This window comes from Podarcis pityusensis, assembly GCF_964106645.2.
Source record: "Podarcis pityusensis genome assembly, chromosome: 9".
In the NCBI taxonomy this organism is placed as follows: domain Eukaryota; kingdom Metazoa; phylum Chordata; class Lepidosauria; order Squamata; family Lacertidae; genus Podarcis; species Podarcis pityusensis.
In genome coordinates, this window is record NC_138034.1 from 4,500,601 (window position 1) to 4,524,783 (window position 24,183).

Sequence of the window (24,183 nt, forward strand, 5' to 3'; positions counted from 1 at the left end):
CCTTCCACACCAGCAGCCAGCCCGGCGAAGCCCCCTCGCTCGCTGCCGGTTGTCTTTCGCCTCGGCGGTTCCCGGGGCTCCCGCGCGCACCGCCTTCCCGCCCTTGGCGCGGCGCCCTCGGCCCGATCGGCTGGCGGGGCGCGCCGCGGGGCTCGGCGTCGCGCTGCCGGGACGGCGCCTTCGGCGGCGGCGAGCGAGGCTGGCGCGGGGCTGCCGGCCATGAGGGCGCCGGCGCGGCTGCTGCTGCTGCTGGCGGCGCTGCTGCTGCTGGGGCGCGGCTGGGGCGCGCGGTGCCCGGCGCGCTGCGACGTGTCGCGGTGCCCGAGCCCCGGCTGCCCCAGCGGCTACGTGCCCGACGGCTGCAACTGCTGCTTGGTGTGCGCGGCGGGCGAGGGCGAGGCGTGCGGCCGCGCCGAGGACCCGCCGTGCGGAGACGACCTCCAGTGCCGCTTCCCGGCCGCGGGGCTGGGCCAGGGCCCCGGCGTGTGCCAGTGCCGGCTCCGCGCGCCGGTGTGCGGCAGCGACGGCAGGACGTACGCCAACGGGTGCCGCCTCAAGAGCGCCGAGCGCCAGGCTCTGCAGCAGGGGCTGCCGCCCGTCGTGCCGGTCCAGAAGGGCGCCTGCGGAGCCGGTAAGAGCCGCGCGGACCCCCGCGAGCCCCGCAAACCCCGAGGCCAGGAAGAAGCCAGGGCCAAGCGGAGAGCCCGAAGGGAGAGCAGCCGCTTAGCGGCCGCCGCCTCCTCCAGCCCCCAGAGAGCCACAGACCCTCCGGGTCCTGATCCTGATCCGCTTGCTACTGCGGGAGAGAAATACGGAGCGGGGTGGGAGCTTTAGACGCAGGACTTTGAAGGCGGCCTGGCAGCTGTCAGTGCTCCAGCGCGGTGGTCGCTGTGATCTCACTCCGCCCTGCCGAACAGGTATTGTATGCTTCTGTGGCGCTTCAGAAACCTGCAACACCTGTTCCACCAGAGAGAATAGCAGTGCAAAAGACGAGTGAGTGTGTATGCACGCGATGCGCAACTTGCATCGTTCCGCCTTCAGCTGTCTTGTCGCCGACAGCTTTCTTGTTGAGCCAACCACCGTAGGCAAGCTTTTTATGGCAGTGCGCAATTCCTGACGGGGCATTCTTCTGGTGAAGGCAATGCTTGATTCCATTAAAAGACAAAAAACGTACTGATTTGTGCCACGTGCCAACGTGGCAACAGAACCAATTTGGGAGCAGCCTCTCCATGTAATAACAGCTCAGTAGGGAAATGAGAAGGATTTAATGCACTGCATTAACTTCTCTCTCCGGTGGGGGAGCACGTACTACTGGCAGCATCTCAAGAACGTTTTGTTCTGACATGGTTCCTTCTGTCAGCTGAACCCTTTTCAGTTCCCTTCCTAGTGCATCACGCCAAACAAAGCCTAACAGTAAGCCTCTGATCTTCAAAAAGTTATACATTTAGAGGATTATATTTTCACATTGTCCATGGAGTTTTCTTGGCAGGGATACTGGAGTGGCTTGCCAGTTCCTACTCCAGGTGGATCACGTTTGGTCAAAACTCTCCACTATGACCTGTCTATCTTGGGTGCCCTGCTCGGCATAGTTCATAGCTTCTCTGAGTTCTTCAAGCCCCTTCGCCACGGCAAGGCAGTGATCCATGAAGGGGAAGACTCCCTGGAAAAGACCCTGATGTTGGGAAAGATGGAGGGCACAAGGAGAAGGGGACGACAGAGAATGAGATGGTTGGATGGTGTTCTTGAAGCTACCAGCATGAGTTTGATCAAACTGCGGGAGGCAGTGGAGGACAGAAGTGCCTGGCGTGCTCTGGTCCATGGGGTCACGAAGAGTCGGACACGACTAAACGACTAAACAACAACATTTTCACATTGACCTGCATGCAGTGGGAAAGGGGCTGGAAGAGGAGGTGGCTCTGCGTCCAAAACAAGAAAAGAAAAACAATCTAGCTAGGGTCAAACCGCATGTTACACTGCGGCACTCAGGGCTGGCCCACCCACCAGGCAAAGTGAGGCAACCAGCTTGGGTGGCAGGATCCACAAGGGCAGCAGATCTGGCCTCCAAGGAATGCCAGTGGCAGTTGTGGCACACTTCTCGGAGGCCGGATCTGGCACCTCCTTGGCAGCCCCCCACCCACTGCCTCCTCTACAATGACTTTTTGGCAAATAGGAGGCGCTGCTGGTCTCCTCCCACTCTTGTTCCTAATGCAGATCCTTATTCCCCACTTGCTCCTGATCTAGATCATCGCTCACTCCTTCCCTAGCAGGGTGACAAACCCACTTTGCGGTTCACTTCAAATGCCTTGGGCCAGCTCTGGCAGTAGCATTAAATCAAAGCTGCAACAACAAACTAAGACGTGCCGTGAACAACTCTTGGCAGTGGCACAAATTGTAGTTCCATGTTCTTGTGGGACCCACTGTGGGTCACAGACTGATCTAAAGTGGGTCACATTAAAACAAGCAACACTATCACCATTTTGAGATAGGATAAAACATTAAGAAGTGGGTCTCTAAATACATATTTTGGGTGCTGTGTGGTGGCATCTCTCCTCCCTTCCCTTTGTGTATTGTGCTCCAAAATGGACCAACGTACGGGGACTTCCAACTCCCCCCTGGACAGATGCCTCTAGTATTATGTTGGTGGTGCTTGTGTCACTGGAGCTGATGGCTTGGTGGTGCTGTGATGTGTCCTTCATCAACCTCTCTCCATGCATGTGGGTGATTTCAGCAGCACACTCTCCAGATCTGCCTTTCTCAACCTTGGGTCCCCAAATGTTCTTGAACTTCAACCACAACTCCCATCATCCCTCACCACTGGCCATGCTGGCTAGGAATGATGGGAGTTGTAGTTCAACAACATCTGGGGACCCATGGTTGAGAAAGGCTATTCCAGTTGGTGGGCAATTTCAAGGGGCACTAGGGAAGCAAGCCTAGAGACTAGGTTGATGTCTCTTGTTTCCATAATTCTTCTTGTTATGGAAACCAAAAGAGTTGTTGGGTGAGCAGAGAGTTTGTTTGAATCCTGGGTGAGAACTCGGAGATTGAGAGGGAGCGTGTGTCATTAAGGGAACATTTTAATACGTAATGGTGTAATTTTGTAATATTTGTCTGTTGCTTTTTAAGCTTTTAGTACACCGCTTAGAGATGTTTTAAACATATGAAGCAGGATAGAAATTAATCAATGCCTTCACTTCTAAAATGCTATTTTAGTAGGATTTGGCAGCAGCTATTTTTTTGGCATAATAGTTGCGTACCTTCCCCCATATCCTGCATCCTGGTGTAACTAGGGTATAGGATTGCTCTGTAAGTGGAACTGATGGGGTTTTTTTCCTCGAATCAGAAACCCCAGTTGAACTATTTTTGGCAATTGGGTAACATTTTCAGATAGTATGTAAAATTTACATGACACACTTTTTAAAGTTTTTGTTTAGCAACTTATGTCAAACATGCTAAATCAGATCTCCTTGGTTTTAGGACAGTGGGAAGTTTTTTGGGGGGAAACTTTCCATTCAGTTTTTCCCAGAAAACCCACATAATCTGCTAGAAATACAAACACTCAAACAATAACATTATTTTCTTTTCCGGTTGTTTCCTGCAAGTTTCAGACAGTTTCAAAATGTTTACTTTGGTTTTCTGTGTGTACAAGTAATACCATTTGAAAATTTTAAAAACAGCATTTCATAGTTCTGTGGCTGAGTCATGAAAACATGTGCACAACGGGCTGTGATCTTTTTTGTTTTTGAAGAAGAACTGTTTTACCCTGTAAATTAAAGCCTCTTAGTAATGCAGAGAGAGAGAGCCTCTGAACACAATATTTGGAGGTTGGCAAAGGGAGAAAAAAAGCCATTATCTTAGGCTGCATACACACAGCAGTTTAAAATGGATTCAGTGTGTGCATGTTTTTCACATTCCCCTCCATTTAATTTGGATTTCCCTGATCCACAGATAATGTGGTTTGTGTGTGTGGGGGGGGGGGGAATCAACATATAATTTCATTTTACCCAACTGTGGACATATTGAAGAGTATTGTGTGTGAGGGACGGGGTTTAACCTATGTGCTGATGTTTTGTTGGATATCACGACATTCCTCAGTGGGTTGCTGGTGGGTTGAGAGCAACACATATTTTATGTAAAAAAACCCAACCCACTGTTTTGTGTAAGTGTGCTATATCACAAAACTTGTATCTCAAAAACATATTTTTTAATATAAAAAAAATGCCCACCCACACAGTTAAACAAATATTCTCACAGCAGACCTCACAACACTTTTATTGTCATCATCATTATTAAATAAATTTATATGCTGCCTTTCAACCCAGGATCACAGGGTGGTTGAAATTCTGATGGGAAGCCCACTCACAGGTGGGGAATGCGCTGTTGTGCTCAGGTGCTGCTTTCGGGTGTCTGATTGGTCATGGCAAAAACAGGATGCTGGACTAGACGGCCATTGGCTCAATCTAGTAGGCTCTTCTTATATTCTTGGGACCTAAGTGCAACCACATTCTCCCCATTTGTGATGCCCAGAAACTGGTACACTGAAGATGGAACATGGTTAAGAGCGAATGATAGGCTTACAGTGGTACCTCTGGATGTGAACGGGTAGACCAAACGATGCCTCCAAAATGAAAACACAAAATACATACAAGAAGAAGAAGAAGAAGAAGAAGAAGAAGAAGAAGAAGAAGAAGAAGAAGAAGAAGAAGAAGAAGAACAACAACAACAACAACAACAACAACAACAGAAGCAGAAACACTACAACAACAACAGAAACAGAAGCAGAAACACTACAACAACAACAACAACAACAGAAGCAGAAACACAACAACAACAACAACAACAGAAACAGAAGCAGAAACACTACAACAACAACAACAACAACAACAACAACAGAAGCAGAAACACTACAACAACAACAACAACAGAAACAGAAGCAGAAACACTACCCCACACACATTTAAAAGGACATAGAATCAGCCAAAGGCTTGGGTGAAGAGGATTGTTTTTGCCTGGTGCCTAAAAATATGTAGTGAAGGTGCCAACGAACCTCCCTGGGGAGAGCATTTCACAAACAGGGAGCCACTGCAGAAAAGACCCTTTCCCTTGTTGCCACCCTCTGGGCCTCATGTGTTGGAGGCACATGAAGAAGGGCCTCAAATGATTTTCGCCAGGTCTGGATTAGTTCATCTGGGGATAGGTGGTGCTTTGTGCAAGTCTGATATAATGGAAAACTTGTATTTCAAAAATGGAAAAGAATTGGCTGTGTGCACAGTTAAACAAATATGCCCACAATTGACCTCAGGTTTCCAGAAGTTATGGTGGGTGGGGAAATACCAACTGAGGGGAGAGGACAACACCATAGGGTGCAAATAAATGCAGCTCATCTCACTAGTGTGGACAGGAAGCCTCAAGACCTTGAGAGTTCAATTGAATGCTCATGGTGCACAAAAGCACACCCGGGAAAATCAAAGTTGTGTGGTTCACGTGCACTTTAGACCTCTCTGGAGTGCTGGCAGGGTGTAGAAGTATGAATGGTGGCTGAATGTATAAAATGCCTTTTTTGTTTGTTTAATGAGGAATAACTTTGATGGAGGATTTGGAATCACAATAAATATGCATAGAAAGGAAATGGGTGTTGGGAAATTAAAAGGTGATGGGAAAACACACATAGGAGTGTGAAGTATATACTTACTGAGAGTCAAAGCCCAAAGCAGGGGGCAGCATATACAGTGGTACCTCGGGTTAAGTACTTAATTTGTTCCGGAGGTCCGTTCTTAACCTGAAACTGTTCTTAACCTGAAGCACCATTTTAGCTAATGGGGCCTCCCGCTGCCACCATGCCACTGGAGCACGATTTCTGTTCTCATCCTGAACAAATTTCTTAACCTGAAGCAATATTTCTGGGTTAGCAGAGTCTGTAACCTGAAGCGTATGTAACCTGAAGCGTATGTAACCTGAGGTACCACTGTACTTATTAATAAATAAGAAATCTAAATGTTAATATAAATTCTAAAATCCACCTTCTAAATCGAACTTGCGCTGTAAGTTATAAAGTTGACCTCTGGCAAGTAAAGAAAACTTTTTGAAATGTTGCCAATGGAATTTGTCCATCCCCTTCAGAATCTGCTTCCTTCATTTATTTTCTTTGAAGATATTTTTTTAAAAGCAACTTTCAGCACAACAGGTTCAGCATGGAATAAAATAATAATTATGACTCATGTCGTCTGAGGAAATGAGATGTTAAACTGTTAAAAAAATGAACCACTAGTCCAGAATAAACAATATTTTTTTAAAAAGCTTAAAACTCCTTCCTAATGTTGGAGTATTTGATGTGCTCCTGTAGAGAAGCAAAACAAAAACATAGCATTTTAAAAGAAAATAATATTCCTCCCCCACCAAGTACTTCTGGGAACTTATTTATTTCTAATTACACTTTTCACATTTCCTGTAATGATGATGTCTTCATGCAGAATGACAAGCAAACAAAATACAGGGACAATTTTTGTTTCTCTGAGAAACTAACCAAAAATCTTCCAGGAGAAAAAAATACCTTTACATTCATATTGTTATTTTGTTTTTTCACACCTTAAATTAAAAATTATTATTTGCTTGATTCTGAAGAGCTGAGACAAAATAAAATAAAATACAGGACATGACCATTTTACACACATCAGATTGACTGCTGATCGCCCATCAACACGGGTCTGGAAGTGGCCCAAAAATGGGGCGGGGCTGGGGCTGGGGCTGGGGCTGGGGCTGGGGCGTAACATGCATTCCTATTATGTAGAAATAAGCAAAATCCCTATTGATTTCTAATTTCTTAATAACACTTCCCTTTATCTTTGCTAGTATAGATCATCAACAGCCAAACAGCCCAAGGTATAAGTTTAACTTCATTGCAGATGTGGTGGAGAAGATTGCACCAGCAGTTGTACATATAGAACTTTTCTTAAGGTAAGCTGCTGGCATTTATGATTAAAAGTAAAAATGCTGTGCAAGTACATACCTAGTATTGATTACAACGGGAAAGCGCAACACTACTTTGCCACCATTGGGGATTCAACTACCGGCGGCTGGGGGCAGGGGCGGGCTTATGGTAGATTTCCTAGATTTCTTTTGATTTCCTTCTCTTTACTTTGTGCTCATTCAACCGTTCTGTTGAGGTGGATTTTGCACATGTCCAGGATGTCCGATTTAGAGCAGAATACTGTCAGCAACACACACACAAATTGCGCTGCATGCTCAGGCCCGGCTAGCCAATTGGATGGAGCTGGAGGCACAGACACTCAGCAGAAGTGGCCTAGGCAGAACCAAGGAGTGGATGAAGAAACATGGGTTTTCTGGAGAAGGTTCCAAGAAAAAATACGTATACAATGTGCACAAGTATGGACTCTCAGGTGACAAACAGAACGCTGAAAGCTTGGATTTTACCAGCAAGGGTAGATGGCCCTAAAACCAGTAACAGCAATGGGTGGAGTTGCACAGTAAATAGTAACTGAGCATTTTCCATAGAAAATCTTTCCAGTATTGGGTGGTTACTGTTTTGGTGCATTTAATCACCCACCATCTGTTTGTAGTGCCCATTAGATCAACTTACTTGTGGTGACTTTAGCTCTGCCTCTTGTACCTCAGGAAACCTGTTGGCAGAGGAAATGGGGGGACGTTCACTGTACTCACTGTGAGCTTTTACTGTTTAACCTGAGGGAAAATTTACAAAAAGGGAGAATAGCAGAAAAGTGTCTCATTTTAAAATGTGGATGTCAGAGCACTGATATTTTTGTAAAGAAGATTCAAAATTTTGGGACTAAATCACCCAATTTCTCTTTATTTTCCTGAAAGCGGGCAGACGATCCCACAGAGTTGAGGGTCGTTTAACCCATTTCCCCTCCAAATCAGTTCTCCAATGCAAATCACTCAACAGCCCCCCCCCCAAAGTCGCCATTAGCCATGGAGGGGGGAAAAACATGTATTTTCTCACTGTACTTGCATGTTTTCTTCTCAGTAGCTAATACCAACCAGAGAGGGTACAGGGGTGAGGAATTAACCAACCTCAACCCCCAGACTTTATTCTCAATTCAAATTGGGAACCCATTGAAGGTGTTTTTACAAAAGTAAAAGGGCATTGTGAGATCTTCACTAAGATAAAGTGGCTGGTAAAAGAAGCATTAACACCCCCCCCCAAATATAATACATAACAATAAAACAGGATCAGGTAAAACCCCAGATCTCCCACATCATGTGTAGTTTGGCCTTGGGATATGGGCTACTGAGAAGAAAAAGGAATTGGGAATTACCGTATTTTTCGCCCCATAGGACGCACTTTTTCCCCTCCAAAAATGAAGGGGAAATGTGTGTGCGTCCTATGGGGCGAATGCAGGCTTTCGCTGAAGCCTGGAGAGCGAGAGGGGTCGGTGCGCACTGACCCCTCTCGCTCTCCAGGCTTCAGGAAGCTCTCCGCAAGCCTGGGGAAGCCTGTGAGAGTTCCCGCCGGGCTCCCTAGACTTGCAGATAGCAGCCTGTTCTGGGGGCGGGGGGCGGGGGAAGCTCGGGCTTCTCCCGCCCCAGCCCCACGCCTGTGGGGAAAATAATTCCCCCCCTTTATTCCCCCCCAAAAAAACTAGGTGCACCCTATGGGCCGGTGCGCCCTATAGGGTGAAAAATACGGTACCTGATTATGGCTGACTTTTGTTTGGACATATAAGCTGTAGCTGCTGTTTCAGGTGGATGCTTAAAGATGGCTTGCTCCTGAAGGCTGTCTGCAGGACCATCACTGGTATAGTGTCTGGATGCTTGTTGTGGGGCATGTGCTGGGATTTCTATGGCATTTTATGGGTCTCTTGTGTTAATACCTTTTAGCAGCTCTGTCATCCCAGCCATTTCTCTGGAGAAGAGGCACTGCCCTCTTTTTGTTTCTGGGGAAAGGGTGCAGATCACGGTTGTGGCCTGCTTATTTTTTCTCGGTGAGGTTCATTGATTAAGAGGTGGCATTTTTTTCAGGCATCCTCTGTTTGGGCGGAATGTTCCTCTTTCCAGTGGATCTGGGTTTATTGTGTCAGATGCAGGTTTAATTGTAACCAATGCCCACGTGGTGTCAAGTAGCTCCACAGTCACCGGGCGACAACGATTGAAAATCCAGCTGCAGAATGGAGATACATATGATGCAACAATCAAAGACATTGATAAGAAATCTGATATAGCGACGATAAAGATTAATCCACGGGTAAGTAGGGCAAAGGAAGTGTGCCCAATATTTGACGAATGCTCTTTGCATTGAAACCTGAGGCTGCTGACGCTCCATAGTTGCCTTAGACTCTCACTGTTTTATGGTACGGATTCAGTCACATACCTGAAATTACGGTTTTCACGAATAAAGTGGATTAAAGTACTCTGGTGCAACAAATCCACTTTTAAAAAACACCCACACCTTTTGTTAGGAAGGAGAGTGATGGGGAAAAGCAGGAAAAGTGTGAGATAACAGTTCAAGGACAGCAAAGAAATCAGAATAGTTGCTCAGGAAAGAGCTGCGTTTGTGTCTCTTGTAACAACTAGTTTTTCCCTAAGAAGGTAGTGATTTTAGCAGGGTTAAAGTGCGTTGAGGTAGAGGGTGCTTCTCCTCTTGGATCTTATCTTAATAGGCATGAAATGCATCACAAGTGAAACATTCCACAAATGGAAATTTCTTACATTTTGCCAAGTTCCTTTCAAGTGATTTAGATTGAGAACAGATTTGTAGATGAATGTGCACTCCGAAACGCCTAAAACATAAATCATAGATGGTACAGTGACTCTTATTTCCTGACAAGATGTTGGAAGCAAGAGGAAAAGGGAAACCCGGATTGATTTCTAAACTCCAGTTCTTTCATAGTGCTGTTCATTATAAAAGACACAAAGAAGTAAAGTTTAAATTCATGATAGATTTACCAACACCGCCCGCAATTACTTCATGAAGCGGCTTGGAAAAAGCTGAGAAACTCCCTTTACTTCAAAAGATATTGGTAAATAGCATAAATTATTCCAAACCAGTTGGAATTAATTCCCATCCCTGATTGGGAGTACAATGGCATCTGCTCACCCCACCCATAAGCCTCTGTTGAGATGTCAGGAGCACTGCAAACAATATTCCCCAACAGTCTTTGGGAGTACAGATGTGGTGGAGAAGGAAGGAGAGAGATTTCTCCCCACCTTCATGGTGGGTAAGAGAGTGCAATTGAGTTCTTCCCTGGCTTGATTTAAATCTGAGCCATGGGGAAACTGGAGTGGGGGTTATAATGTTCATCTTGTATGTGAGGGCAGCAGCCACAATTCATAATATGAACCTGGGAGTTATTCTTTTCAGTGGCATCTCTAGTTTAACGTTGAGAATTGGACTGAAAACAGAACGTTGGTGGCCTGGTGGTCTTGATTCAATTTTCTTGTGGGGCCATATGTAAATTTTACTAACATTTCTGCACCGATACATCCCAAGATCTTGGAGTGTTCAAGGCGGGCATAAGGCCAAGTTCCAAAAGCAACAGTTGCTGGGAAAGGAGATCGGGCTTATCCAAGATGGGGGGTCCTCTGCAGTGAGCTCAAGCTGGGGCCTGGTGGTTCCTGAGGCCCTGGTCCTTGGGGTCAGTTTACAGAGTTGTCAGTCAGGTGTCAGGATTAGTTCTGCGGCCTTGAAAAGCAGAGATTGATCTGCAAAGCTTGTGGCAGGGCTTGGCTCCTGGCAACCCAGTAGCTTGCCTTGAGTAGTGCAGACTTAGTCCAAAGTCACCCCGTGAGCTTCATAGTTCTTCATAGTTCTACCCTGTCCCTAGTTCTGATACATTACTAAAAAAAAAATTCTGGGAATGTTATGGTTTGCTTTCCTCTGCTCAAATGCAACCACTGTCTTTATCTCCTAGAAAAAGTTGCCTTTCCTCGCCATGGGTCTGTCTGGGGATCTGAGGCCTGGTGAATTTGTTGTGGCCATTGGGAGTCCCTTTGCTTTGCAGAACACAGTGACAACAGGGATTGTCAGTACAGCCCAGCGGGATGGCAAAGAGCTTGGCTTGAAGGATTCTGACATGGATTATGTTCAGACAGATGCTATCATCAATGTAAGTAAATCCTCTGATTTCAGGAAATCTCAAAATCTATGAAGGACCAGAGGTGATGATTTTTAATCAGTCCAACTACTGAGAAAGAACATAGTATTGGAAGGTTTTCCAGTAATATCACAGTTTACAGTTTATCCAATTTACAGCAGTCCAGTACATTCAATACATCTTTTGACTACAGGCAACTCCCAATTTATGCAGGAGTTACGTTCCCAGGCACGACACGTTGAAGTGAAATCGCATATATTTGAAACACCACTGAAAAAGCCTGCAAATACCCAGTTCTACCCCTTTTTGTGACATTTTTGTAACTTTTGGAGTGGCTTTGGGTTGGGAACAATGCCTGTGTGCACAGTCACGCACATTGAACATGCTTAAAATGGCAGCTGCCTGTATTTCAAAGAAACTGTGAAAGTGGTCTGTATTTATGAAATAACAGGCTGCTTAATGTTTTCTATTTTACTGGTGTTGATGAATCATTGTTTAACCTCTGTCCTTGTTTCTTAAGAAAAAGCAACTTGTAGGACTTGGCAAATTGTTTTGCATTGGCTCATTATGTTAATGTTTCAGCTTATGTTCTTTGCAGGAGGAGGACTCTAGTCCTATTTCCTGATCAGCAGGGCTACCTTAACCCTGACCACTCCCAGCAGCAGCGTGGCATCTCAGACTCAGTCAGAGCCCCTGAAAGGGGTGCTGTAGACCAACAGCCGCTAACCTTTTCAGACCTGGGGCCCACCTTTAACCCCAAAATGCACTTGGTGATCCCATAACTTAATTTTTACCACTTATTTGTGTGGTGGTAGCGCTGCTGTTGCGACCTATCTTAGATCAGGCTGTGACCCTGTAGTGCAGAGGTGGGGGGGGGGTCTTTTTGGCTATACTGATGATGGCTTGAGAACCTTCATTTTCTCTGGTTGTTCCATTTCTCTGCTGCCTGACCATCCCTCTTGGGCTCAGCTGCCATTCCCTCATCTGGGATGTGGTGGGGTCTCCAGCCATAAAGTTCCTGGGAAGTGGAAGGCAACCAACTCCTGGTCTTTCCAGTGACTCACGCTGCCCATGCGTGACAGGCCAGGCAAGTGTAAGCTCTGAGAAGGATGGGAGTGGGAGGGCAACTCTGTGTCCGCCCACATCAGGCATGTCCGTCATTCTCCAGTGAGGCAAAAAGCTGAGGTGCCTTATAGAGATGCAGATGCAGAAAGCGCTAAGATTGGCCTCACACATTTGTGTTTTCCTAGCTGTCCCAGTAATTTTAGCTGAACTGCCGTCTTACTGAAACTTGCAGCTTGTGCAAGGGAATGAACCTGTGTCTTTATGTCTGCATATGGTGCATGCATATTGTTGTCGTTGGCATCTGTCTGTCTCGAGAGACAATGGAGTGCACCCTTTATAGGTGAAGTCAAACCGCTGCATTAGCAGCACTGAAGTGACCTCCGTGTGAAGAAAATGAGTCTAAGGTGCACACAGCAGCTTTTGTGGGGCAGAAAATACAGAATTGCTGCCTGATAAAGTATGCTTCATTGAAATATGATGTTCACTTCCTGAAAGTAGCCATAATGTTTTCTGATATTGTTTTGCAGTACGGAAACTCAGGAGGACCTCTGGTAAACCTGGTAAGGACAGATTACTTTAAAGGAGCTTGATAAGCATCTGTCTGCTTTCATTTATCAGATTGAATAGTTTTTTTCAAAAAGGGACAGTTACCCAAATTGCCATCTTGATAGTCTCAGTTTGGCCAATAACGTAGGAGTTGTTTCATGTAGTGGCTGGAGTGCTAGACCTGGGAGGCCAAGTCTCCACTTGACCATGAAGTTCACTGGGTTATCATGAGTGTGAAAAGGACAGGTCTATCAACGCATTGATGATACCCAGCCTTGTTTCCTCTTCTAATTTAACCTAATTCCCACAGTCTTTAAGTCTGTTGTGAATGGCAGCAACATTCCAAGCTCTCAAGCAGAGAAAGGACTTTTCCAGCCCTGCTCTGCAGGATTCCTTAACCAGAGATACGCAGGACCGAACACGAGACCCTGGGCGCGCAAAGCCTGGGCTCCACCACTGAGCTGGGGTAGGTGCCCTGGGTCTCTTTTGTGACATCCAAAAATGCTGTGGAAGCCTGGTCCACTGGTCCACTGGGCAAGGCATAGCTGAACGCAGAAGCCAAAGACTCAGTCCAGCATCACAAGCCATGGCGACACATGACAGTTGCAAAAAGCCAAGCGTATACAATCAGAGCTTTTTTTTTGGTTAAAAATGAAGTGCCGGCGCTGATAGCATAGAGCATGAGATTCTTAATCTCAGGGTTGTGGACTGGAGCCCCAGGTTGGCCAAAAGATTCCTGCATTGCAGGGGGTTGGGCTAGATGACCCTCAGGGTCCCTTCCAACTCTATAATTCTATCTTGGTAAAATGACCAAGGGGCTTGTACTCTGTGGCAGTGAGGACCGTGTCAGAAAAAAAGCGCTGATTATCGTTAATTTACTATTGTGATAAAAGCACAAGCTGCCTGTTAGGAATACACTTCTTTTTAAAGGCAAAAAGCTTTTAAAATAACAAATGAAATGTGTTGGTATCTTACTTCAACAGGATGGAGAAGTGATTGGCATCAATACATTAAAGGTTGCTGCAGGAATTTCCTTTGCTATTCCTTCCGATCGCATTGCTCGATTCCTGTCAGAGAATTCTGACAAAGAAAGTAAAGGTAAAATTTGAAAGCAATTGTCGGGGATTGGACCAGAGCAGGGGGTGGGGAAACCTTTTCAGAGGCAAAAATGGGCAGAGCAACAAATGTGAATTTTGCCATTTTTTTCGCCGGTAGGCTATTTTCTATAGATACTCACACACCCCTCTGCACCCTCCTCCCAGGGATGCAAGAAGCATTGTCACAGTTCAGGGGCATGGTCCATGCAGGCAAAAACACCCAAGGAGGGTGCAAAGCGGGGCTGGTAAGGGCCTGGGGAAGGTGTGCTATGGCCTGGGGACGGGCCCTGAGCCTGAGGTTCCCCATCACTGGACTAGGGAAAGATATTGTACTTCCAGTTTAGTGCAACCAAAGTTTATTTTTGATAGAAATGCCCTAGGCCGCCTTAACAGTTCTTCAGGATGATATTATGTGGCAGCACAATACTCTTACGTAACAGTCCTACACATGCCTTAAAAAACAAGTCCCATCAATTTCGGTGGGGCTTACTTCCAGGTAAATAGGTTTAGGATTGCCACATTAGAACACAGCCTCTTAGGAAAAGCAAACATTTAGTTATAACTAAGCGTTTGCCCCAGGCATAGTTTATAGCATTATTAAATAATAATAAATAAAGGAGTCCTCTTATTCAGATGAAAGATGCTTAAACAAAGTCTTTCATAGCTGCAGTGATAAGATGGACGTTATTGTGCTACTCCTGAAACTGTTTGCACTCAGGGAGTTTGTGCATGTACTGCAATATGCATGATTATAATAGCATATTATCACAATTGTGTTATCGAGATCATATATCGTTTTGAGACTGGAACTGATCCTCGGTTTTCCTGCCCAAGTGCTTTTCCACATGCATCCCATTGCAAGTGCTATTTGATATAAATATGCTTTTATGTTATGGCTGTATCATCTGTTGGCAGAACAGTTTGCCAGCTCAAATGACATTAAAATGGTCTAATAGTCCATCTGAGCACCACCACTATTTAGGGACCACAAGTGCTGCTACTTCCCCTCTTCAGCCTCTGCTATGCGAAGAGAAAGAAGCTGGGTCCCCTTCCTTTCTCACTAGTGGTCCCTATCCTGTTTTCCGTCCCACTGGACCCTTCCCCTCACTCTCTCAGACTTCGCTTTTCCTCCTTCTGTGTTGAGCCTACAATGATGACTATTTTTCCATGTGTGAAATTGACTAGTACATTACTAGTGCAGCTTAGGGCATGGTAAGTAGCTGGGCTCCTTTCAAATCTTACATATCACTCTTCTGCATTCTGTCCTAGCTGGCTGCCTTAATTTCCTTCCTTTCTAACCCCCCCCCTTTCATTTCTTCACACGCTTTTAGTAGCAAGTGCTCCTCCAGGCTGCCAGACAGAAAGCACTGGGGGCTGCTTATCCACAGAACAGGCACAGCACAATAAGCTGTTGCGCCAGCTTTTCCTGTGTTGCTGCCGCTGAACTGAATCGATTCAGTTCTCACGTTGGATTGACAATGAAGTGCTAGAACTGTGTGTTGAGGCTCGTAAAGATGTCAGTATTAATTGCTCTTGGAATTGTTATTACTCATATTTCAGTATCTGCCTGTGAGTATGAATTAGATACAAAGTGTGGCATTAAACATAATTGAAGCATTCTTAATGGTTACGTAATTTCTGATATTATTTCCACCAACTCTGGAAAAACTCAGCCTCCAGCTGCAAAAGTAATTATGGTCCCTATCTGGGGCACATTTTAATAATTATAAAATATAAAATACAATGCACAGATGGTTATAACCAAGTCCCCTTCTCCGCCCCCCCAACCTCAGCATCCAGTTTGTCCCTTCCACGTGGCCCCAGCTGTTGGATCAGTGGAGGAAGAGGTCACAAAATATCTATTTGCACATACATTTCCTCATCCAGCTGTAGTTACGAGAGTGGAAGCAGGGTTGGTTAGATCATTATTTGAAGCACAAGTCACCAGAGTAATTCTCCACTAATAATAGAAGTCCCTGCTGTTGCAGGAAAAGGGCATGAAAAATCACTAAGAAAAATCCCTTTCTGGACTCCTAACACTTCACAACTGGAAAACCACAAAATATCCTCTATTAATTGCCCAGCTCCATCTTTGATCCTTGCTGCTCTAACTGTTTCAGAAACATGAGTCCCTCATTTCCTTTTTCCTACTTACTCTAGAAGCAACATGGGAAGTAATTAGGAGCAACATTATGCACTAATGACTATGGGTCACATCCAGTGCTGCACTTGCAGAGTCCTACTCAGCCACCAGGACTTCCTCTCCCTGCCCACCTCCAGATATGCCCCGGAAGGTCCTCCAGCCTTCTGGAGCAGATTTTGAGGGTGCATGGGGGAGTCCGCCAGGGAGAAGAGAGGAGTGAAAAGTTCTGCTGTGCAAGCAGAAGTCTGCTGTGTTAACAGAATAGTTGTTTTGGTTACGACCACATATGTCTCTCAGTGTGTACATGTACGTACGTACACACATGCTGAAACCAACCCATTAGAAAACATAAATCCTATTTAAGAACCTATAGGGGCTATTCTCACCCCCAAAAGCCAAGCCAAATTAGAAACAGTAAAAGCTGATGCTTCTTTGGGAAAATACTCAGCCTTGTTCTTTTGCAGACATTAAAGCGAATGAAATTCTGCAGCTGGCTGGTGGTCACTAAGTGTATATATGAAGTACATATGATAGAATTAGGAAGGAGCCTTGCCAGTCTTATTTTTTATTTATTTTATTTACAATGTTCTACGCTGCTTTTTTGCACAAGTGCCTATTCAAAATGACTTACAATAAAAAAAATGCCTAGAAGGCAACTTGAAAGTTTTCCTCCTACCATATTAATGGGTATAGGGATGCAGGTCGTGCTGTGGTCTCTTGGGCTTGCCAATCAGGTTGGCAGTTCAAATCCCCGCGATGGTGGTGAGCTCCTGTTGCTCTGTCCCAGCTCTTGACCACCTAGCAGTTCGAAAGCTAGGTGGTCGATAAACAGCTAGTGCAAGTCGATAAACAGGCACTGCTGCAGGAAGAAGGTAAACGGCATTTCCGTTCACTCTGGCTTCCGGCATGGTGTCCTGTTGCACCAGGAGCGGTTTAATCATGCTGGCCACAAGACCCAGAAAGCTGTCTGTGGACCAACGCCGGCTCCCTCGACCTGAAAAGTGAGATGCGTGCCTCACCCCATAGTCGCCTTTGACTGGACTTAACCACCTTTGCCTTTTACCTTTTTTACTAATAGATACCATCCCCCATACCTCTTGTGCTGCTATTGAGCTTTTTACTATTAAACTTAGTAAAAAGCTTAATAGCAGCATGGTGTTGAATCATCAGAGTCTCAGGGGAGAGAATATGAGGACTGGATGTTGGCAGGTGTTAAATATTCACAAAATGCTTGAGTTATATGCGTCATGAGTTATTTAGAAAGCTGTCCTTTCCATGCCAGGGAAAGGAGGGAGGGAAGCGGGCAGACAAAAGGGGGGTGGGGAGAGAGAATGAGAATTCTTCTGCCTCCCACCCCCATTCACAACCCTTCACCTTGTCCATTATGAAATGCCGTACATTGGTAATGTTCACTCTTGCACACTGGATGTGTGTGTGTGTTTAAGTGCATTCGTTTTAGGAAAGACGCACCTGTCTGTATGCCCAGTTTGACAAAATGGGAATAGAAGGTGGGCAAGTACTTTTTGTGAGGAGAGGACAAGCACTCACCACATGCATATATCCTCTCAACGCCCACCCAGTAGTGTGAATGAGAAACATTGGCTTAGGAATCAAAAGGCAGAAAATTAAATCTGCTTTTTGGTGTGGAACCCTTGCACCAATGTGCATGTGGAAAATTCAGACCTGAGGTACCCATTGTGTGAGAAAACACCTCCACATGGAAACAGCCCTTGTTTTAGGGCCAAACCACATAAGACATTTGCTCTTCTGTCCATTTCAGTCTCTCTTTAAACAGAGCTGTGAGTCCCCCAAATGGTATTGGCACCAGGGAACAGGAGGCCCTTTTCTCAGTATAAAGCCTGTCCCCCATGTCACAGGTTTCCTGGTGGTGGAAGTAGCAGCCAGAGAGGGTTCTTGTACCAGAAAAAGGTGGAGAGTATTGACACTCCTCTCAGCACTGTGCTCCCCGCCTAATTTGCAGGGCCCTGTGGCTGTTTTTAAAGCAAAGTTTAAACAAAGCCTCACTGTCAGTCATCCCCTTGTGTTGGGGACAGGGCACCTTCCCTGCTCTGAGGTCATACAGAGAAATATAGGCTTGAGAACTGCTGCAGATATAGAACTGCTTGGCCTTTCAAGAAAGCACTTTGGAGACAGGTTTTACCTTAGGCGAAATAGATCATGTATATAAACTTTGTAAGTCGTAAGGTCTAAAAATAGGAAGCTGCCACATAGTTTAGAAACTTGGCAGATTGTCTGGCCTTTCCGTAAGCTTTCCTGACAACCTGATGTTATGAATTGGCTTGAACTTCTGCCTGGGGAGATTGGTTTGTGCCGCCACACACACATACACACAAACGTGGACTTCTCTGCCCTCCTTCCCTTATGGCCAGGGAAGAGAGGTGCAGAGCCCTTAAGATGCTGCCTGAGGGAGGAAATGCCAGGCCTTGGTCTCAGCTCCATTATGGAGCACACCTGAGCCCTGGGAGGGCTGGCACTTGAGCTGGGCCAGCCCTGGCCATTGGGGACATTTCTGTGAAGATCTTCTTCAGTTGACAGGGCGTGGCAGCTGTTTCCTTTTTTAATTAGCCAGGCATTTTAATGATTATCTGCATTGGTTTTAATGTTTTGACGGTGTACACTGTTCTTTTATTTTATTATACAGCGGCATAGAAATACTTTAAAAAATAAATAAAATTTACAGTATGTTGCTGAGAAACCCGTCTTAAAGAGATGGCCTATGGCACAAACGTTGGTCATTTTATATGCCATGTAGAGGTTTTTATGTAATTCTGTTGTGTTTTATGTTACTTTGTGCTTTGGAACGTTTTAAAAACGCTAATTAGGCTTTCATTTTTGTTCCAGATATGAAAAAAAGGTTTATTGGAATAAGGATGCTGACAATAACACCTGCGTAAGTCTCTCTTGGTGTACTGAACTACAGAACACCCAGAGCTGCATTCGTGTATATAATTCCAGTTGAAATAAGCCTATCTCCCATGTGCAGAATTGTAACCCTGGGCCCAAATCCAGTTGTAGCCAGGGGCTGAGAATCATGTGTAACAACTGGTGGACCAGATGAGCATTCTCATTCACATCAAAAAGAAGCATTGCAGGCATCTGGGGTCAGCATTTTCAGGCAACGACCAATGCCATAATGCCTCAGGAAGGCTCATTGGCGCTACCTCCTGACCTGCTGTGTAGGAAGAAGAGCATCTGGGCAGCTGCCCTCCTTCCCTCAGTGGCACTGCACCCCTGCTGGCACGCATAGCCTCTCTTTTGCAGCTACTGCCCAGAATAGGAAAGCCTGCTGTTGTGTTGTGGCACCAACTGACAGCCCAAGTAGACCGGCAGGAGAGGTGAGTGAGCAGCAGCAGCAGTACCAGGTACTGGGAGATGCTGGCAGCAGTGGGGATTGGACCACAGGTCTCATCCTCACATCTGTCCAGAGAGAGAGGACAGGTAAAGTTCATCTCCTGTACATCTGAGGGTGCAAGTGATGAAGGTGGTAAGGAGGTGCCACAGCCTCTTGGGAGAGAGCAGAGCAAGCATGGACCGCAGCTGCTCCTCTCTGCTCTGCCTAACTGCTCATTTTGGCAAGCAGTGAGGAACATCTGTGTGGGAATGTTCAGGGTGACAGGAGAGGATATATTGTTTATTAATATCCTTCCTAACTTGTGCTAGCAAGTTCCTTTACTTAGCAGAGTTACATTCCCCTTTTTACACGCACAGCAGATAGCTGGTTGCAGGCTTGTGTGAGCCTCTCACTATTATACAATTCAGTCTGTCTCAGATTGAATTGTACATTCCAGGTAAGTTTCCTTGAATCCCTCTTAAAAGAATAAAGACACCACAATCTTATTCAAAGTCAATAAAAGAAGTTTACTTACATCAGTTCACAGTTGGATTCCTGAAGGCAGACTTAGTTACAAATATGTACATGTGGATCTACCCCATATGGGGGAATAAACCCAGTGCTTCTGCTAGCTGAGAGCTTGCAAAGCAGTCCTAGCTAAAAGCTGGTCAAACGAAGAAGGGAGTCAAAAAGAGGGAGGTGTGCTGCGTGACTCGTCCCTTTGTTACCTGGACAGGTTAGGTCACGCCCACCTTCTATCACATGCAAAAAGAAGGATGCTCCAGCCAGGAGGAACAGGAAGTTTTGACTGGCTGGACCAAACATTCCCTTTTATGTCTTCTCTAGCATTTCAAGGAATGTTGTATTTGACTGCTTCTCATGGATCACATCCCACTGTCTGCAGCAGCAGCAGCTGCCTCCCATCTCAGTCAGGAAGAGGAGGAGAAGCTGCCGTTGCCTTGTTGAAGGGGGTGGCCACAAGAAGCTCGCCTGACCACAGACAATAACCTTGGACTACTTGAACGAGGGTGTGGATGCGCATCCACAGTGTCTGCAGAAGGCAGCTTATGCGTGTGGATGCCTCTTATACGTGTGCATGGATGTGTGTAGCTAGGCTGTGATTTTATGTTTTATTAGAGACACTCCTGAGTTTATAATGACTAAGGACCAAAGTTCACATGACATGTAGTTTGCCCCCAGTATTTTTCCTTTTACAAAATTAAGGGTGCCATCTAAAGTGGAAGATAAGCACAGAGCATAAGAGACTTCTTAATCCTTGACCACTCAGGTTTTCCTGATTAAAAACAATAGTACACACCCCAAAAGCTGCTTGTCTCAGGGCAGAACCAGCTGGGAGGGGAGTGGTTTTTTGGCAGAAAAGAACTGTAGGCTCATAGTCCATTTTAGATCACTGTCTCTGCAATTTTGTAAAATAAAATATAAAAAGCTGTTGGGAGACACTCCCCACAAGTGACTGTAGACAACACATTGGAACAGCTGATCCAACAGCCAGTTTATTTGTGGAAATAGTTTCCCAGGCAAGATTACGTGTGAGCTGTGTACTGTGATAAGAGGGGCTTGCAGCGATTCCTCCACAAGAAAGCTGTGATCTTCCATTGTGGTGTTGAGGCTCTGGGGATAACTTTGGGTTGCTGAGAGAAACAGAACGCAATTTTTTAAAAATTAAACAAAATTGGCAAGAAGTTCCTACGCAGCTGCAGGGTGGTATTGGCAGCAGCAGAATCCTTTGTCTACTGCAGATACTTGGAACTCCCTGAACACCCTGTTAGGATGTTCCCCAATTCCCTGAGACTCCTGGGCTCTTCACAGGCCCCTCAAGGCCCAGCAGCTGATGAGAAACAGCTTATTTCAGCAAACTCCAAAAAGGAATGCCAGCCAGCAGCACTGCCAAGTCTGAGGGGTCCCTTGGCAAGGTGACCTCTGGGTGCCACCCTGATTTCTCTGCAATCCTTTCGCCTCACTGCCCTTCCTCTGCCAGGCAGCAAGAAATTCCCCCATTCCTTGTTTATGTGGGTGGGCAGAGTGAAAAATACATTCTCCAAAGGATGGCTTAGGCAGCAGCCTCTTATTAATGCTGAAGTAGCTTGCTTTTGAATTATGGTGCTGGAGGAGACTCTTGAGAGTCCCATGGACTGCAAGAAGAACAAACCTATCCATTCTTAAGGAAATCAGCCCTGAGTGCTCACTGGAAGGACAGATCATGAAGCTGAGCTCCAATACTTTGGCCACCTCATGAGAAGAGAAGACTCCCTGGAAAAGACCCTGACGTTGGGAAAGATGGAGGGCACAAGGAGAAGGGGACAACAGAGGGCGAGATGGTTGGATAGTGTTCTCGAAGCTACCAGCATGAGTTTGACCAAACTGCGGGAGGCAGTGGAAGACAGGAGTGCCTGGTGTTCTCTGGTCCATGGGGTCACGAAGAGTCGGACACGACTAAACGACTCAGCAACAACAAAGCTTTACCTCTCTGCACACAAACCTCAGTTGATGCTGCACAGGCTACACAGTGGGAATCACTTGAGCAGCACATGCCTGGAAGCGTCATGGCTGGTGGCCTCATTCTGATACAAAATACGAATAACTGTCATTTTATCGTCCACCCAGTTTGCTTTAATGGCAGCAGAAAAAGGCTCACTTTCCTGAACCCCAGAGGTTTATAGTCAACAAAGTTGGCCCGTCAGACTTCTGCCTGCACTCCAGGACTTTCTCTCCCTCTCCTCTCCCCATGCGTACTCCCCCAGCCCCCATATCTGTTCAGAGAATTTTCCCCAACCCTCTGATGCAGATTTGAGCATCAGAGGAGAGAAAGTCCCATTGCTCAGCTGGAAGTTCTTGCACTAATGGGGCAGCTTTGTTGGATACAACCCAAAATATCCAGAGATGGGAGTGGGGAGGGATGGGCTCATCCTCATCCTCTCGCACTTTGAGAAGAAATAGTGCTCCTAATCTTCCAGACACCCAGTAAGCTTTTCTCAACCCTTCCTACCAAAAAACCAGAGGAGCTCTGCAGCAAAGTCCACCTGCCCCTTCCTGCATGAGTTTCCCTCTCTCTGGGGTACTACATCTGTTCCCAGAAGCTGAATGTTACAACCATTTTTTTCAGAAAAGCTACTCATCCACCTTGCCTTTCACCAAGAGGCCACATAAACAGCCTGTGCCTTACAAGTTTCACTTGCACTGCTAACTTCCATTTAACACAATACTGCAAAGTTGTTTTAAAATGTTAATTCATGGAGGTAGAAATTCTGAATTCTTCAAAAGCTGCAGCAGCAATAGTAATACAATGATTCAATTTTGGTAATATTTGTGCTTCTTTTCTTTCTTTTTTTTAGACTAGTGGAAGAACTTAAGCTCGATGATCCAGATTTTCCAGATGTCAGTAGTGGAATTTATGTGCATGAAGTTGTTCCAAATTCTCCATCTCAGAGGTATATTGGTCACAATCCAGAAGCAGTTGCTTAAAGCATGCTAAATCCAGCATAAACTCAGAGGCACAATTAGATTCAAGGTTCAACTTGTGTTGACTGATTTTTATTTTTTAACCGTCTAAAAAAACTTGTAATGAGAGCCCTGCTTTCTTTTTCTGGAGTTGTATATCCAGTGGTATTTCATTTTTAAGTATTATTCTTAAAGTCTCAGTTGTATTAGATTTCAAACCACGTAGGAGAAGTCTGTAATATCTGTGCTTATTTTTGTTTTTTGTTCTAGTATTGTTTTTAATGCTGTAACCCACCCTGGGACCTTGGGCTACAGGGTGGGTTGTAAATAACAATAACAATTCATTGTAAGATGCTTTGGGAGTGTTTAAGATAAAGGTAAAGGTACCCCTGACCATTAGGTCCAGTCGCAGACGACTCTGGGGTTGCAGTGCTCATCTCTCTTTATTGGCCGAGGGAGCCGGTGTACAGCTTCCGGGTCATGTGGCCAGCATGACTAAGCTGCTTCTGGTGAACCAGAGCAGCGCACGTAAACACCGCTTACCTTCCTGCCGGAGCGGTACCTATTTATTTACTTGCGCTTTGACGTGCTTTTGAACTGCTAGGTTGGCAGGAGCAGGGACCGAGCAACGGGAGCTCACCCCGTCGCAGGGATTCGAACCGCCGACCTTCTGATCGGCAAGCCCTAGGCTCTGTGGTTTAAACCACAGCGCCACCCGCGTCCCTCTTGGGAATGTTTAGGGGAGGTCAAAATGTTTTAATAAATAAATTTGTTTGTGGGTTTTTTAAAAAAATAAAGGATGGACTTTAGCTTATTACTGTTTCTCTTTTGCCATCACAGAGGTGGGATTAAGGATGGAGATATCATTGTTAAGGTGAATGGGCGTCCATTGGAGACTTCTGCTGACCTGCAAGATGCAGTAATGACTGAATCAGCTCTACTACTTGAAGTTAGAAGGGGAAACGATGACTTGTTGTTTAACATAGAACCTGAAGTGCTTATGTAAAACAAACTGAGGAAGATCATTGCAACACAATTAAACTCATTTATTCTGGAACATCAGATACCTCCTTTACAATGTTAGTAATAGCACCTTGTGTTGACTGATGACAAGGTGGATTGACATAACTGCCTGAGCCGGGGCTGTACCTGACAGTCAACAACCTCACTACTTCAAGAAAAGTTCCTTTTGGTAGTTCTGCATATTGAATTTCATATAGTGTACGACTGTTGTATATGAAAGCAGTGAAATGTAGAAAAATGATTCTTATAGAATTATTGCCTGATATAAAAGCAAAACAATGTGCTAAAACTTTGAGAAAGTGCACAATTTTTCAGGGTTTTTAAAATGATTTTTTTTCATTGTATTAAGAAAGCATTATTGTACAAATTGTATACTTATGACAAGTACTGTATGTTCTACTGTACAAAGATTAAAGTTTACACAACTGAAAA

General features: G+C 45.4%; 1 protein-coding gene across 1 annotated transcript; it reads left to right on the forward strand.

Annotated features, from left to right (window-relative positions):
- Window positions 1-219: 219 nt before the first annotated feature.
- Window positions 220-24,183, forward strand: HTRA3 (HtrA serine peptidase 3; the record flags this gene model as incomplete). The annotated part of the gene is made up of 9 exons (XM_081022214.1): window positions 220-631; window positions 6,852-6,951; window positions 8,995-9,217; window positions 10,884-11,078; window positions 12,659-12,691; window positions 13,661-13,775; window positions 18,780-18,828; window positions 22,623-22,718; window positions 23,569-24,183. 9 exons carry the CDS (start codon window positions 220-222, stop codon window positions 23,732-23,734), a joined length of 1,389 nt encoding a protein of 462 aa, XP_080878340.1. The 3' UTR covers window positions 23,735-24,183.